Source organism: Nicotiana sylvestris, chromosome 2 (genome assembly GCF_000393655.2).
Source record: "Nicotiana sylvestris chromosome 2, ASM39365v2, whole genome shotgun sequence".
Taxonomy (NCBI): domain Eukaryota; kingdom Viridiplantae; phylum Streptophyta; class Magnoliopsida; order Solanales; family Solanaceae; genus Nicotiana; species Nicotiana sylvestris.
The window spans coordinates 20,744,300-20,759,619 of NC_091058.1; the positions used below are offsets into that span (position 1 = coordinate 20,744,300).

Sequence of the window (15,320 nt, forward strand, 5' to 3'; positions counted from 1 at the left end):
TGCATATGAAGAGTATTGCACTACTCACGACAGAGAACAATCACAACCATTTACAAAAAAATCTTTGCAGTACTCACGACAGAGAACAATCACAACCATTTACAAAAAAATCTTTAGTTTGTTTCTTAATGTCCAAGTACAAAATATTTCTCATATCCAGCGTGTGTTCCCTCATATGAGCGGTTAAAAACAACAAAAGCAGCAGAAACTCTGCATATAATCAATTTATATTTTGAGGCGACTAAGGTAACACGGTGATTTGGGGATCCGTATTATGAAGAACACAAAATTTGCATAGACAACAAAATAATGCTCCCCAAAATAGAGAATGACTTGATTTTAAGTACCAGAGATAACTCTCAATAAGCCTCTGGTGGGTGAGACGTACTCAGCCTCAATCACAATTAATCATTTGCCATGCCTGCTCCCACATTTGTTACTCGTGCAGCTTAATCAACATCCATGACATCCTCCCTTTTACTTCTGGGATCCGAGCCTGAACCATCTTCAGTTTTTTGGGGCGATGACTTGTGCCTCATTACATGCTTGCACATCCTGAAATGTGTTTCACAATATTATTGCACAATAGGCAAGGAAAAAAAGAAAGATGCTGGAAAACACAAAAGATGCAGCAGAAATCAATAAGCTGCAGATCTCTCAAGAGTACTTGCTAGGCTCTTCCTAATTGGGTCTTAACCATAACTCCTAACCAATCAATCATAAATTCTAACAATTAGTTAAGGAGTAAGAGTAGAGTGGCTTTGCTTTCAGGGAAACGACTCTTTTATGTAGGTGGTAAGTGTAGGCAGAATGATGACGCCTTCTCAAAGTCTGAAAAAGAGTGATGGCGTACATGTGTGCCTGTGGGTGTGTGGTATACCTAGATACATACTAGATAATTAGTATGTATCTAATTGTTCCTTCACTGCCAATTAAATAGCATAAAAGAATTTTCCCTGGATTTTCAAAACGAACACAACTAGGGTACAACTCCAACCAAAGAGCATGAAACAGGTGCTAATGCAAAATTATATCTTCTCTTCAAATATCATCATCTTTATAAAACAATCTAACTGCCTGTCCACCCAAATTTCAAAAATTAATATTTTGCTTACCCAGTAAAAGAATATCACACAAATATGAGTACACAGGGACAACAGCTTGGCAGGAAAGAATTGCACCAAGAAACAGCTGTGGTTTTTTCTTATCAAAAGAAACAGATTTATTTTAAATAACTAATTGCAGTTTTAAGAAAAAGGATAACTTTCAAATCTGCTCCATTTCAGGAACGGAAATAATGTAAAATTACTCATACAATATTTCCTTATCTTCTGCAAGTATACAGAATGTACTAAATAACAATTTGCTGTTTCCCGAGTTGATTCACTACAATATTTAAGATGAGTAATCATAAAAAGAAGAATTTTCAAGATTGAATAAAATAGGTAACTTTGGCCGAGTCATTCTTAAAACTTGAAAATTGGACAAAAGAAAAAAACAGATAGATGGAATAACTTTAGGCAAATTAACTTTAATGAGATGGTTACTGATCATGTCAAGAATGCAACCTAGTAATTTATACCCCTAAACTATGAAGAAACAGACGTTTCTTTAAAATAATTAATTGCAGATATAAGAAAAAGGATAACTTTCAACTCTGCTCCATTTCAGGAAATGAAATAAATGTAAATTTACTCAGAATTTTTTCCTCATCTTCTTGTAAGCATACAGAATGTATTAAATAACAATATACTTTTTAAGATGAATAACAATATAAAGAAGAATTTTCAAGATTGAACAAAGTAGGTGACTTTGGCCGATACTTAAAATTTGAAAACTGATCACGTCAAGAATACAACCTAGTTATTTAAACCCCTAAATCTATGAAGACTGGTCAATCAAAACTTTCCACCACTGTGATGACCAGCAAACTAAAACATCACACACAATGCACAGCCAAGAATGCAATTTGAAACATCATAACCATGTGAATGTGTCAGTTAAGCATGGACTAGCTGAAGGCAGAAAAAAGAGCAAATCACTCACTGAAGGGCGGAAAAAAGAGTAAATCAAGTTTTCAGAACAATCTTGCGGGTACCGACCACATGCAACCATAAGATGTCTAACAACCGTGATGTGAAAAACAAGATTGTTGATGTATCATATGTTCATTAGCCATGTTTGGTAATACAAAGAACATACGCTTCAAAAGCCTCTGTCTTTCTTTTGATTTCACTAGACCACAGTACTGGATCAGCATTTCTCGGCAATGCCTCCTGCTGATGGGATTTCTCTCGGAGCCATTGCTCTGCTTTATGGCATTCGTTAATGACCTGCAAAGAAAAAGTTCAGTTAAATCACGGTGTCACAAGGAGGTTCCGGTGACCTGTACATGTTATATAAACAAGGTCATACGGCGTCTTTCTCACTGGCTGGAAGTGATCCTGCAGCCATCCGGTATTCCACAATGCTATTTAATAGATTTCGTGTTGCTTGTGCCCGCGTCTCTTCTTCCTTATATCGATTCTCCACGGGATCCACCATCTAATAAGAAATGGTTGATTGCGTCACTTCCAAACAGTTAATAAGCATCGGAAAAGCAAAACTAAACTCTACAACTAATACCAAATGACGAGAACCTTTTTAAGATCATCTAGCTTCTCCGCATAGACATGTTCAGACTCATCATCTCCATCTTCATAGAGCCATTCTTCAGTCTGTTGTAGATTACAAGAGATACCCTCCCTCTCTGAATCCGTAGCAAAGCTCCGGTATGTATTCAAAAGCTATTAAAAAGAAATTCAAGTAGATGCATAAAGTAAAGGAAGTGGACCAAGATACTGATAACAATTAACTAAACAAAAACCAAATTAGCAAATGGCGTATATCAAAATTGACATTTGGACACAAACGTCCATAACAAAATGACAAGGTAATAAATATTAAATAGCGACAAAAAACTATTATGCATCAAGTCCAACATACGTTTTGAAAGTTGATTAGTGTCACATACTGGTATTGGCAAAACAACCTTAGAAGGAAGAATTAAAAATGCTAGTAGTACTGCAAATTCAACAGTCCATCAAAAATTGAAAAACGGCGACTTGTCAAGGTAAGGATAATGAGAAAGTAAAATTTTACATTTATGTATTGACGCATTATCACTCCTCAACCTTCCACTTCAGTGTGAAACTTTAATTTAAATATGAAAATGTTACATACTTTCAAGGTGCATTCTTAACTTAAAAGTGTGAAACAAATCAGTTGAAACGTTAGCACAACTTAGCCTACTTCCCTGGCAGTCTTTGAAGAAAAGATCATTACGACACTTAAAATTTGATGTTATACCTTATTACGAGTTTCATAGACGTATGCCTCCAGGGTGTTTTTCTTATCTTTAGTTCGCTCCACCTTTATGTCTTGCTCAGCTAAATGGCATTCCTTTTCCTGAGCTTGGGATAGCTCCGCCAGTGTCATTCCCCCATTGACACTTTCACTGACAGGTATATCCTGCCTCTTAACGGCCATACTTTTTCTTGTATCATCTCCCTGCATAAAGAATCACATGGTTCCATTTACAAGTAGCCAACTACACATTTACACAGCCAAAATGTTTCCAACCAAAGAATAATAAATGGCACACAAATGGAATAACATCTCAGAGGTTAACAAACAAGACCACCACAAAAGCTCATGGAAACTTTTTTCACTTCATTCAGTCTGGCCTAGTTGTTCAAACTCCAAGAGAATTAATTACTATAGATTAGAAGAAGCAAAATGAATCACAATGATCCCTTAGTTCTAAATAATTTGAAAAAAGAATGTGGCATGCAATATGACTAAAATTAAACACAAAGTGTTTTATATAAATATATATATATGTGTGTGTGTGTGTGTGTCAAGAAATGCAATATCTTGAATCCTTTTGTTTTCATATTTTAAAATCAGTATCTTCATAAAAATCATATTGTATTCTTTATACAATATCCAACCTGGATATTGTACTCCCATATCCAGAAGATGAACGCAACTGAAATGAGGATGTTCCGATGGATGTGCGGGCACACTAGGTTGGATAGGATTACGAATGAGGATATTCGGAAGAAGGTGGGCGTGGTCCCATGGAGGATAATATGTGAGAAGCGAAGCTTAGATGGTTTGGGCATGTGAGAAGGAGAAGCTTAGATGCCCCAGTAAGGAGGTGTGAACGGTTGGCTCTGGCGGGCATGAGAAGAGGTAGAGGGCGGCCTAAGAAATATTCGGGAGAGCTGATCAGGGAAGACATGGCACGACTTCAGCTTACCAAGAACATGACCCTTGATAGGAGGGTATGGAGGTCGAGGATTAGAATAGAGGGGTAATAGGTCGTAGTGTGTTTCTCTGGACCGTTCCGAGTTTATTAGGGCTAGTCTGCTAGTACCTTGTCGTTGTTCCTAGATTGCTAGTATTATGGCTATTTCTTCCTATCTTCTGCTTTGGTTTTCTAGTATTTGTCGTGGTTACTGTTTGTTGCTATTGCTAGTGTTATTGCTTTCTTCCATCTATTTTTTTTCTAGCTCTTACATTGTTTTATCATTTTTCTGGCTATTGTTATTGGTATTTGATAGTTTTCTATTCATCATCTCGAGCCGAGGGACTTTCGGAAACAGCCTCTCTACCTCCCAGGGTAAAGATAAGGTTTACGTACACATTACCCTCCGCAGACCCCATTTATGGGATCCCACTGGGTTTTTTGCTGTTGTTGTATTCTTTATCCAAAAAAAAAATCATATTGTATTGCCCCAAAGAAGATAAAAATGTCAAATATACCATTTAAATGGATCAGCATTTTTAACTAGTTGTAGGAAGCATAAAAACATATTTGCACTAACGACTGTAAATTGATAAACATGCGACCATTGGGGATCTCTGTCCTCGGTCAAAATGATTGTAAATGGAACCATGTGCATATCAATCTCGGAGTTAGGAATGTTTCAATTTTAGGCCTGGTTGTATTCTGACAAAATATGCTTAAAACAAATTGAATTCTGGTATTCATTAAATATTTTTTTTGAGAAAAAAACAATAAATGAAGTTATGCCACGTTGTTGAATACGCCCTTCCTACCTCTATTTCGTTCCAAATCTAAATTTAGCCCATTATTTTGAGGACTCATTCTTTTAACAAAAAATCTACGAGCTATAAAGAGGTAACTAACACCATTATAATAGTTCATATTATTTTGAGTTTTAAGTACGATTCTTTGAATTATGCGACAAAGTCATCTAAAAGTTTAAATGGATAAAGAAAAAATTTATTTGTTTAACTATTTATTTATTTAGGTCTATAACACACTTCCTCAATGTAACACCCCATAAAATTCGGCTTAGGTATGAATGAGTTAAAGGAGTAGTAAGGATATATTTTGAACATGTGAAGTCCCATCGGGATGATTATGGGTGAAAATAGTTGTTTCAAAATCAAGATGGAAAGCGAGGTGCATAAGATTTGACAAAATCAACTAAGTTTTCAGAAGGTCTGTCTTCACTAGCTCAAAACATGAAAGTTGTAGGCCTTTGAAATAGCTTTCCAACGATATATTATGGAGCCCAAACGGATCTCTGTGCAAAAAGTTATGCCCGTTTTACAGAATGGTGTGTAACCACCGCGGACCTGCCACGTTTTTACCGCGACCGCGGTGGTGAGGCAGTGTCCGAGCGATTTACCGCGGTCGGGACCACGGTCGCGCCAACAGGGACGCGGTGGACGACTTGGGAAGTCGTTTTTTTAGCCCTATTTCGTCCCCCACAGCCCCAAAACATAAAAACTTGCTCTAGAAAGTAAGGCTCTCAAAAACCTAACTCCTCAAGGGTCCCTCCACCACCCAAGGTAAGTTTTAATGGTGATTCTAAGTTAATTGCAATTTCCCAACATCTTACTAACATGGGTAAACCCTCCATATCATTAGATATTCGATTGGGACATCATTGTTGATAGAAGGAAGCCTAGAACTCGAATTCAAAGGGTTTGAACTTCAAAAAGGTAATGTCTTCACCCTTTAATTGATTCTAGCATTGGTTTAATGATTATAAACCCTTGTTCATGAGATATGAGTTGTTGGGTTTGATAGAAAAGCATGAACAATTATAGGGTTGGGGTGTTGATTGTTGATTTTTGGTTACGAGTGTTGTTTACCTTATGGGTAATGAAGAATAATGTTGATTATAATCGTTTGAGACTTTAGAATTTATCTAGGAACAAGAGAATGGGTTGTTGGGTGTAGAGACACCATTAATAAGGACTATGAAGCTTTATTTTCACCAAGTGTTTGATAAAATGCTTAAGTGACCAAAATATGAGCACCATAGCTAATATAGAATCCCTTTGACTTGTATTGCTATAGATTAAAGTTGAAAAGGTTGACAAACGTTGCATTACGCTCAAGGGCAGGAAGTTAAGGTATGTAAGGCTAACTCTTTACGTTTGAGAATGTCTATGATTCTCCCTACGCCCCAATCATTATGACCATTACCAGTTCCCTCAGAAAGTAACTATGCCTTAGTTCCCTGAATATTAGTAGAACTTCTATTCTCCAGATGGCATAGTTTCATAATTATTCGATATTCTATGAGTTTCAATTATGACAAATCAACTTATTATGAGTACCCATCTCAGTCTAATCCTATTCACTATTCCAGTATCATGTAACCCAGTATGGCTCATTATTTCAGTATCATGTACTGCAGTATGATCCTCAATTCCTAATTTTTATATTCTTGAAAGTTGAACACCTGTATTTGGGCCTGAGGCCGCAGTTATGTATATGTATACTTGGGCCCGAGGCCGCAGTTGTGCATATATATATATATTGGGCCTGAGGCCACAGATTAATATTCAGTTAAATAGGTTGTTCATCATTCAGTATTCATATCCTTACTTCCTTGTTCAGTTATCAGTTTATCAGCTAGCAGTTCAGTTTCATTTTCAGTATTTACAGTTCTTTCTTCAGCTGTTTTACATACCAGTGCAATTCAAATGTACTGACGTCCCTTGTTGCCCGGGGTCTGCATCTCGCGATGCAGGTGACAATTTTTAGGTTGACGATTCTGCTTGCTAGGACATCTCATATCAGCTATTAGTGAGCCCCAGTCTTTTGGGGCCTTATCTCTCTTTTGTTTTAGTCATAATAGTATTTCAGTTAATAAGGTATATCAGGGACCTTGTCCTGGTAAACAGTTAGCATTTTCAGTATTCTTTAGAGGCTTCGTAGACTATAACCCAGTCAGTCAGATATTAGCAGGCTTTCATGTGTAAGCCTTGTCGGCTACTTGTTTATACTTGCAGACCTTTTAGTATTTTCCGCATCTATGATATTACAGTCAAACTCTTTAGTAGATTATCATGTTTTACACTTACCTCTAGCTCATAGTTATACCACATATTGATTCAGCCATACAGTTGGTTCGCTCGGTCACATGCAGTCAGGCACCGAGTGCCGTGTTACGCTCAGACCATGGTTCGGGGCGTGACACTCACGTGCAGATCTAATTCTTCTAAGTGGTCAAGCACATGGAAATATCTTCCTTGATGGATGCCGGTGAGACTCCAACTTGTGATTTAAGCCAAAGTTGTGCGGGGAACTAGTGAAATTGTGCCTGCCTTCCAATTCTTGATGTATGGCGAGATAACCTACCACTCTATAACTAATGGCAAGTAGAATTATGTGAACCGCCCCATTTAAAAGCTTGAACTATTAGAGAGGCGACGCATTATTTGTTTATCTATTTAGGTCCACAGCATATATAGTTTCTTTACATTTAACTGGCTATCTAAGCAAATCTTCAGCAAATTCAAGCATTAAAATATAATCAATCTTTGGGATAGACAAGAGTTTCATTTGTAAAGAAATGGAATATTTGCAACTTGAACATTGAGTAATTAAAATTTATCAATTGAAAAGTAAATCAAAACTCTAATCATTTCTCAAAGTGTTGATTTACTGTAAGTCTGTAACTCGGTTATTTCGCTGCCATTTACATTCATCATTAAGCAAGTCTTTTGCATAATTCATTCTACTACTTTTGAAATTTACTCGCTAGGAGTTATGACTATAGAGTTAAAACTTCACTTGATAGCAGCAAAAGCTAGGATTTCAACATGAACTTTGATATATCAATTTGGAGACCGTGTCGAATTATTCATGGAATATCACATATATCATCTGTTTTTTTTTTTTTTTGAGAAGGTAACATTTGTGTGTATTAATAGATAACAGTACATAGGTAGTACTGAAACCATATTTACAAGAGAATCATCTGTTTGTTTATCATATTGACCATGATTGCTACTGTCTTATTCGTTTTGACCTGATCTCTATTCACGGAGTCAAACAATCAAGACCATAGAATATGATTTTAACTTCCCAAATATATTTGGCAAAATATAACGAGTCACTTTGTATGTAGTTCTCAAATTTGTAAGTATAACTAAAAGAATGTAAAGTCAGGTACTAGATAGAAAATTGATTGAGCCACTTGTTTTCTTTTCACCATGTAAAGCTCTGGCTGCTTTCAGAAATAATAGGGCACTTATGTTAGGGATCAAATCTCCTAATGTTTTTATCTTATGAAGAATCGTGCCCTCTCAGGTCCCAACTGTTGTCGACCATTTGAAATCACACAAGGCTAAGGTCCTAGAGGAGGACTACTTCGCTTGACTAGGAAAAGCAAAGAACGAGATGAATATCTCTTGTATACACTATTCTAACTTAAATGGGAGGGGTGCCCAGACCAGCTTCATAGCTCAACTGATCCACTGAACAACCTACGACAGCCTATAAGTATTGAGTAATCATGGTCAGTGGTCACTCGGGCTAGAATAGATGGGCTCATGCGAGTGTTACAGCTAGAATCTTCAGGTTCTTACTTATGCCTCAACAACTCAACCAACCATCTCTATGGGACAAGGTACAAGGTAAATCTCTCTTAATTTTCTCTTTTCAATAAAATTACATATTTAAAAAGCTACATAAAAAGGTATTATCATTTTCAATTTTTATAGTCATAAATATAAAAATTGCTTGACAAAAATGTAATAAAAGAAAGAAATGCTTGAACCACGATATAGTAATTCTGTCATTCTTTTTGGAGAGAGGGGACTAGTAACTTTGAATGCCCTCCGAACCACTAGTTCTCTTAACACAGTGGTCCAAACAGAACCAGAAAAGGAAGCAAATTTAAGCAGTGATTTCAAGAAGTACCAGATGATAATTTAACTAATCTTAAAGCAGAATGTGCAGAGTAACTATGATCAGTACCATGTATAACACCAGAAGTTTCACAATTACTTACCTCCATATCTTCTGCATGAGTATCAGTATTATTTTCCGAAGTAGAATGACTTGTTTGATCTTTGATCAGCTGAAGAGATGACAAAATGCAGTAACAACTCGGGGTTACATCTTCAAGTAGTTTGATCAGGTGAAGGGATGACAAATGCAGTAATGAATTTCCATATTATGAAATTGATACATACCCAGGCCGATTCTACTGTAACAATTCCATGGAGGTTCAATTGAATTTTGACTTTAATCTTTGCTTTTTCAGAATTAGGAACCTGGAATGGGCCAATCTGACATAAGAAAAAGATACAGTGTAAGCTTAACTGACAAATTGGGGAGTCAACCTAACATTAAGAATGAGTGCATCAATATCAAATTCTTAGGCACTTAGCAAAGGCATGTCTCTGGCATCAATTTTAATCACTTGAACTGCCCAAACAAGATTAATTTTATAGGTAAGTATTCTCCTCAAAAGTCAAAATGATGCATATCAAGATTCAGCAAGGAAGCAGAAGATGGATAACCTGCCTTCTTAAGCAATGAAAGAAAAGACTTAATGCTACAAATTTCCTCAGCTTCTAGATTCACCAACCACAGAGATTTGAAAAGACACGGGTGTTTGATAATTCCTTTTACAGCATATGATTAGATCCCGATAGATGCATGACCGCATAAAAGACATAATTAAAAGGTGTCCTTTGTTCATATTCAACATGAGAATTAACATTAAACACGCAACATGTTGGTGAGCTCTTAGGGAAATAGGCTAGCAGAAAGTCATCTTCCTATCCTCTAACTGGAATTTTGAAATCTTTATCAAATTATCGTCTCTGTGTTCAGAAATAATGTAATTAAGTAAAAGTATGCTCTCTAACAAATTAAGCTTTCAGATAGGTGGTCACAGAATTCAGCCTAGTAGCAGAGCCAGATGAATCTTTATTCTTGGTTTACCGAATATTAGAACCCTATGTTATGTTATCCATGCTTGATATGTCTAGGCCTGGCTGTGGAAGGGTGTGAAAGTGTCCCGCGTTGGTTGAGAGAAAAGGCTGTCTTCTCATTATATGGTTTTGGGCAATCTTCACTTCATGAGCTACCTTTCGGGGATTGAGTTAGACCCAAGGTCCATTTCTTAACATGCTTAAAAAACTAGCACAAACATCGACCATAACTTTTCAATAGTGACAACAAAAAATCGTTGTAACCTCCAAATTAGTCTCAGATGTCCAGAAACTTTTCCTAGAGACTTAAGCCCCAAATGACCTTAGAAAAAACAAAAAGATGTAGGTCCTGAAAGACACTTCCCTTCTCTTATTTTATACCTTGAAGCTCTATCCAAGTTAGCCAGCGAGAATTTAACTGATATTTGAAAAGGTAAATGAGGGCAATTTACCTTATCAAAAAAAAAGGGTAAATGAGGGCAACTAAACTCCTAAAGGAATAGGTCATTGGAGAAACTGAAATCCTACAAATTGTAGTTGACTCCTAGCTCAGCTTCAATGCCATAACTGAATTTGCAGTACAAATTGCGAAATGGACCAGGGGTTTATGTAGTGGCTCACCAGCAATGACTAGCTTTTAAATCTTGAATCTCAAAAGTTGGCTGATGTACATTAGCTATGAACACGGGCAGTCCTTTATTATTATTTGTGTATAGCCGAGAAAGTCCAGATAGCCAATGGCACACGGTTCGAAACTCAGTGGATAATGGGCCCGCCCTCTACCCTAGACTGTTCAAATTTAGCAGACAGATTAAGTTCGATTTTATGTCTTACTTTTCTGGGAGCACATTGCCGAGCAAAACTGCTTCTGGGACTGGTACAGAGAGGACGTTTTTAAAGCGGGCTCCTCATTCATTAGATAGAGAAGATCACCAAGATTTTGCCATATAAAGATGCTAAGATACTGGGTAGTGCATGTAGATTTTAAACTCACAATGAAACGTATATAATCTAATAATCCGTGTGGACACAAAGTTGACTTATTGAATTCTACCTTTTCTTTTGCAATCTACTTACCTTTTCAGAAATATGATATTACATATATATAGAAAAATCCATCAGGAGAAGACTCCTCTTTCAAGGGATCCATTATTGGGTGAAAACCAAGAAAGAAAGTGAACAACTAATTTGGGTTAGAAGAACCCGTAACAAACAATGCTCTGCTGTATATAAGTTCTCAAAGGTGGTTTGATGGGCTGTACCAAACTCGGATTCTGAGAGATCTTTACGTTATAACCTCAGCAACTAGAACTAACTAGTTTAGAATAATCCAACTATCCAAAATCATTCCTAACATAATCAAGAAAATTAGAACAAATGTGATTTTTCTTAATGACGAAATCAAATGTGATATAATACATCTTGAACTCCCAAATAAAGATTGGGAAATAAAAGTGTTTCTATTAGTATGGACAAAGTAAACTGTACCGTAGATTTGCTTATTTTATCAGATACACCTGGTGGCAACTCATTCTGGTTAGTGTAGAAAGCTTCCAAGTAGAAACTGCTGCTCCTTTGCAATGTGAGCACTTTCATGCTTGGAAAACTATGGCCCTTTGGAAACAATATGCCATTTGATAGGGTGCAAACTGGACCCTCATCAGATGCAAATCCAATGGAGAAAGGAAATGAATCCTGAACCTGCAAATGAAAGATTTTTGAACTTACAATGTGATGAAACCAATAATCAGACGATAAAATTTCATGCACTTCACAATTGTTTGTGCCAAATCTAGGCCTCGGTACACTTATGTTCTGTTACTATAATTCTCTGGACATCTTCTTTTATTGTTGCTTTGCAAAAGTAGTGGTTGTGAGATGAATTTCAGGTTTTAGGAACCTATTCATGATGGGCCATAAGCATTAAAAGGTATCATTATGATGCAGATGTAATAAGCTATCCCTAATGCATAATAACTTTTTTCTCTTTTTAGTACTTATCAAAAAAAATCCTCCTTTTAGTTATTTCAAATGTACTTCTGATTTATTACCAAAAAAAAAAAAAATACTAGAATTAGCAACAAAATGCTTGTAGTAAAGTAAAAGAGTTTTTTTCACATAATAAGGAGTGTATTCTAAAAATTCAATATCAACAAGTTTCATTCATATGCTTGATCTAGCTATTCATCTTTCCCTACTCAAAGCCTAAGGTGGTCACTCTGCCGTTCCAACTTCCAAAGAAGACTAAGTCAAAAAATGTGCTAGGTCACGATCTCTTAAAATTTTAATCTCCCTAAAATGCTCTCTGCCACGATGAGTATTACAAACTCTGACTTATCAATTCTTAACAGGTATGGTTCTCATAACTCAATAAATTATTTCTTTTGGTTTTATGTGTCTTTTAACAGCTAACTATATTGCTCCCCGGCGTAATATTTTGGCTTTCTGTATTAGAGCAGGTATTTCGAAAGTCGTTTAATTTCTCCATGGTCTTTGTAGTCTAATGAATTTTTCATTCCTTCGTGTCTTCTGGAGTAATGAATTAGCAACATGATCTGCTGGAGTGGCCATTGCGATACTAAATTCGCTTAATTTATCCATGGTCTTCATCGTCTAATGAATTTTTCATTTTCTTCATGTCTTCATTCATTACTCAAGTATGTTTTTCTGATATTTGTTCTATTAACTGCTGGAATACTATTTCAGTGATGAATCTTCTAGAATGGTCTATAGCCACGAAAGAGGTTGTTTATACAAATAGAGGTTTTTACACCATAGAACTTCAAACACCCGCAGAAAAAGAGAATTGAATTAAAAAACAAAGAGAGAAAGAAAGAAAAAAAACTTGAGACATCTAACTTCATTACCATATTCATCACATTAATTGAGAAACTTAAGTAAAACCAGCTCATGAGAGTATAGAAATTTTTGTTTCTTGGGCCATTAAAACCAAACACCCCCTTTTGACGAAGGAACAATCTTATTCATATAGAGCTTCTAATCTAATTTGGGCAAATCAAATGCTAACAGGAAACAGAAAGCAATTCACAGCCATACTGATCATAAATATTAGATTACATCACAAACCTCGTATTCTCTAACACGAAATATAGGGCTGAGCATTGCACATTGAAGAGCACATCCACGTGCAACACACTCACTAGCATTTATTGTCCGCCCAGGTTCTTTTCTGAATAGCGAATTTAAAATTCTTCCTACAGCTGGAATTCTAGAGCCTGATCCTACAAGCTCAAGAGTATGAATCCTGTCAGCAGTCAAACCAGAATCAAGCAAAGCTTTACAACAAGGAATGCTTATCTTCTCCAACAAATCTGATGAAAGCTTCTCAAAGTCTTCTCTTTTGATGAAACCTTTTACATCTTTCTCATCCATCAAGCACTCAATATTAAGCGGAGCCTCTGCATTTGCACTTAAAACTTTCTTCAGTTTCTCACATGCAGCCCTCAATCTTATAGAAGCTCGAGCATTTGAATAAACATCAATATTATAATGTTCCTTGAAATTTGCAGCAAAATGTCTAAATAAAACCTCATCAAAGTCTCTCCCTCCCAAGTCACTATCAAAAGCATGAGACAATATCTTCATATGACCAGGTTCAAAAGATGCTACAACAACTTGTGTATCACAATGACCAACGTCAACAAACACAACATTTGTTGGACCCCCAGCTGAAAAATCAGTCTTGTATATTCCGTAACCCAGTGCAGTGGCAGTGCCGTCATGCATCAATCTCAACGGCTTCAACCCTGCGATTTCCGCTGCATACAGATAAGCACGTCTCTGTAAATCCGTGAAGTACGAAGGTATGCCAATAACGCAATCCGAAACATCCATTTCAAGATTCTTCTCAGCAATCTGCTTCAAATGTGCAAATAGCATTGCCATAATCTGAACAGGAGTGAAACTCTGCTTCTCATTCATGTACTGCAAATGAATCAAAATGCCACCATCTGGTCCCTCAGAGGTCGTGAATGGAAGCAATTTCAGGTCCTTCTGAACAGCAGGCTCCCTATATTTCCTACCAATCAACCTCTTAACCTGCGAAATAGTTGATTTCGGGTTCATAGTGGCCGATGCAGCTCCAGCCGAGCCAATGAACCTTTGCTTCTCACCAAATGACACCACTGCCGGCGTCTCTCGTTTCGATTCATCATTTAATATTACATCAATGCCACGCTGCTTTGCAAATGCTATAACACAGTTTTCATTTCCAACATCAAACCCAACTACACTCATTTTCAGCCAAACTTAGCTATATATCCTTCCAAAAAACAAAGCTCTATACACAAATCGAACCAGACCTAATACCTAATGTCAAATCATCACATCACATAGCAGAACACAAAAAATTTCAAATTGAACCAATCAAACCTGGAAAAAAAATTGACAAAAAAAAATAAACACCAAAATTCAACGTGAAATTCATCAAAATTACGTTGATGCCAAGAAAATCAATAAACATAATACGTATTACTTGTTAGAATACGTACATTCGAATTTATACGAAATACATTGATACGGAAGCTAAGAATGAGGAAGTATATGAATTGAAGGTACCTGATTTGAGAGAGAAACAGAGGAAACCCTAACAAGGAAGAAGCTGGTGGTCGTCTATGGATGCAAAAAAGCGAAAGTTTCCGAATTGTTTGTCAGATGAAAGAAAGCAGAACTTTTTTGATTCGGTGCCTACACCATTACATTATTATTTTCCTCTACGATAACTCCGAAAATAACCTTGGGAGAAAAAAGAAAAGAAGAAAAACTTTGAAAATTGTACAACTTGTATTTTATTTTGCATTTGAGTTCGAAGTATTATTATTCTCGTTTTCCTTTTTCTTTTTACCCTTTACTTTAATTTCTCTCTTCTTCTTTTGTTTTCCATTCTTTTCCCCTTTTCTTAAGTGGGAAGCTGAAGGTGAAAAAAAAAAAGATTTAAGAAGGCAAGAAAATATAATTGAATTGTGTAAATTGTCCCATCTGAAGTGGTGTGATTCTTTTGATTAAATTTACTTCTGGTCTACTTTTTTAATTTAGTAAGA

At 36.3% G+C, this 15,320-nt stretch overlaps 1 protein-coding gene across 2 annotated transcripts; it reads right to left on the reverse strand.

Annotated features, from left to right (window-relative positions):
• Positions 1-98: 98 nt before the first annotated feature.
• LOC104212938 (heat shock 70 kDa protein 16) lies at positions 99-15,073 on the reverse strand. 2 transcript variants are annotated; one of them, XR_011405256.1, is made up of 10 exons: positions 14,839-15,073; positions 13,348-14,652; positions 11,749-11,961; positions 9,514-9,609; positions 9,330-9,398; positions 3,349-3,549; positions 2,640-2,786; positions 2,416-2,544; positions 2,047-2,333; positions 99-555 (listed from the first exon to the last, which is right to left on the reverse strand). XR_011405256.1 is itself a non-coding variant. In XM_009762313.2 (10 exons), the coding sequence occupies exons 2-10, from the start codon at positions 14,515-14,517 to the stop codon at positions 450-452; spliced, it is 2,262 nt and encodes a 753-aa protein (XP_009760615.1). In that variant the 5' UTR covers positions 14,518-14,652; positions 14,839-15,071; the 3' UTR covers positions 99-449. The 2 variants fall into 2 exon arrangements, 1 of the variants encoding a protein (XP_009760615.1); XM_009762313.2 differs by having other exon boundaries at positions 2,203-2,333; positions 14,839-15,071.
• Positions 15,074-15,320: the final 247 nt, after the last annotated feature.

Bases quoted from the DNA above. Each gene is read 5' to 3' on its own strand.
- LOC104212938 (XM_009762313.2), bottom strand. From the start codon at position 14,517: ATGAGTGTAGTTGGGTTTGATGTTGGAAATGAAAACTGTGTTATAGCA. The intron at 11,962-13,347 runs GTTTGTGATGTA...TTTCATTTGCAG, and splicing joins TTCGTGTTAGAGAATACGAG to GTTCAGGATTCATTTCCTTT. The intron at 2,787-3,348 runs GTATAACATCAA...TCTTTTTAATAG, and splicing joins TCTATGAAACTCGTAATAAG to CTTTTGAATACATACCGGAG.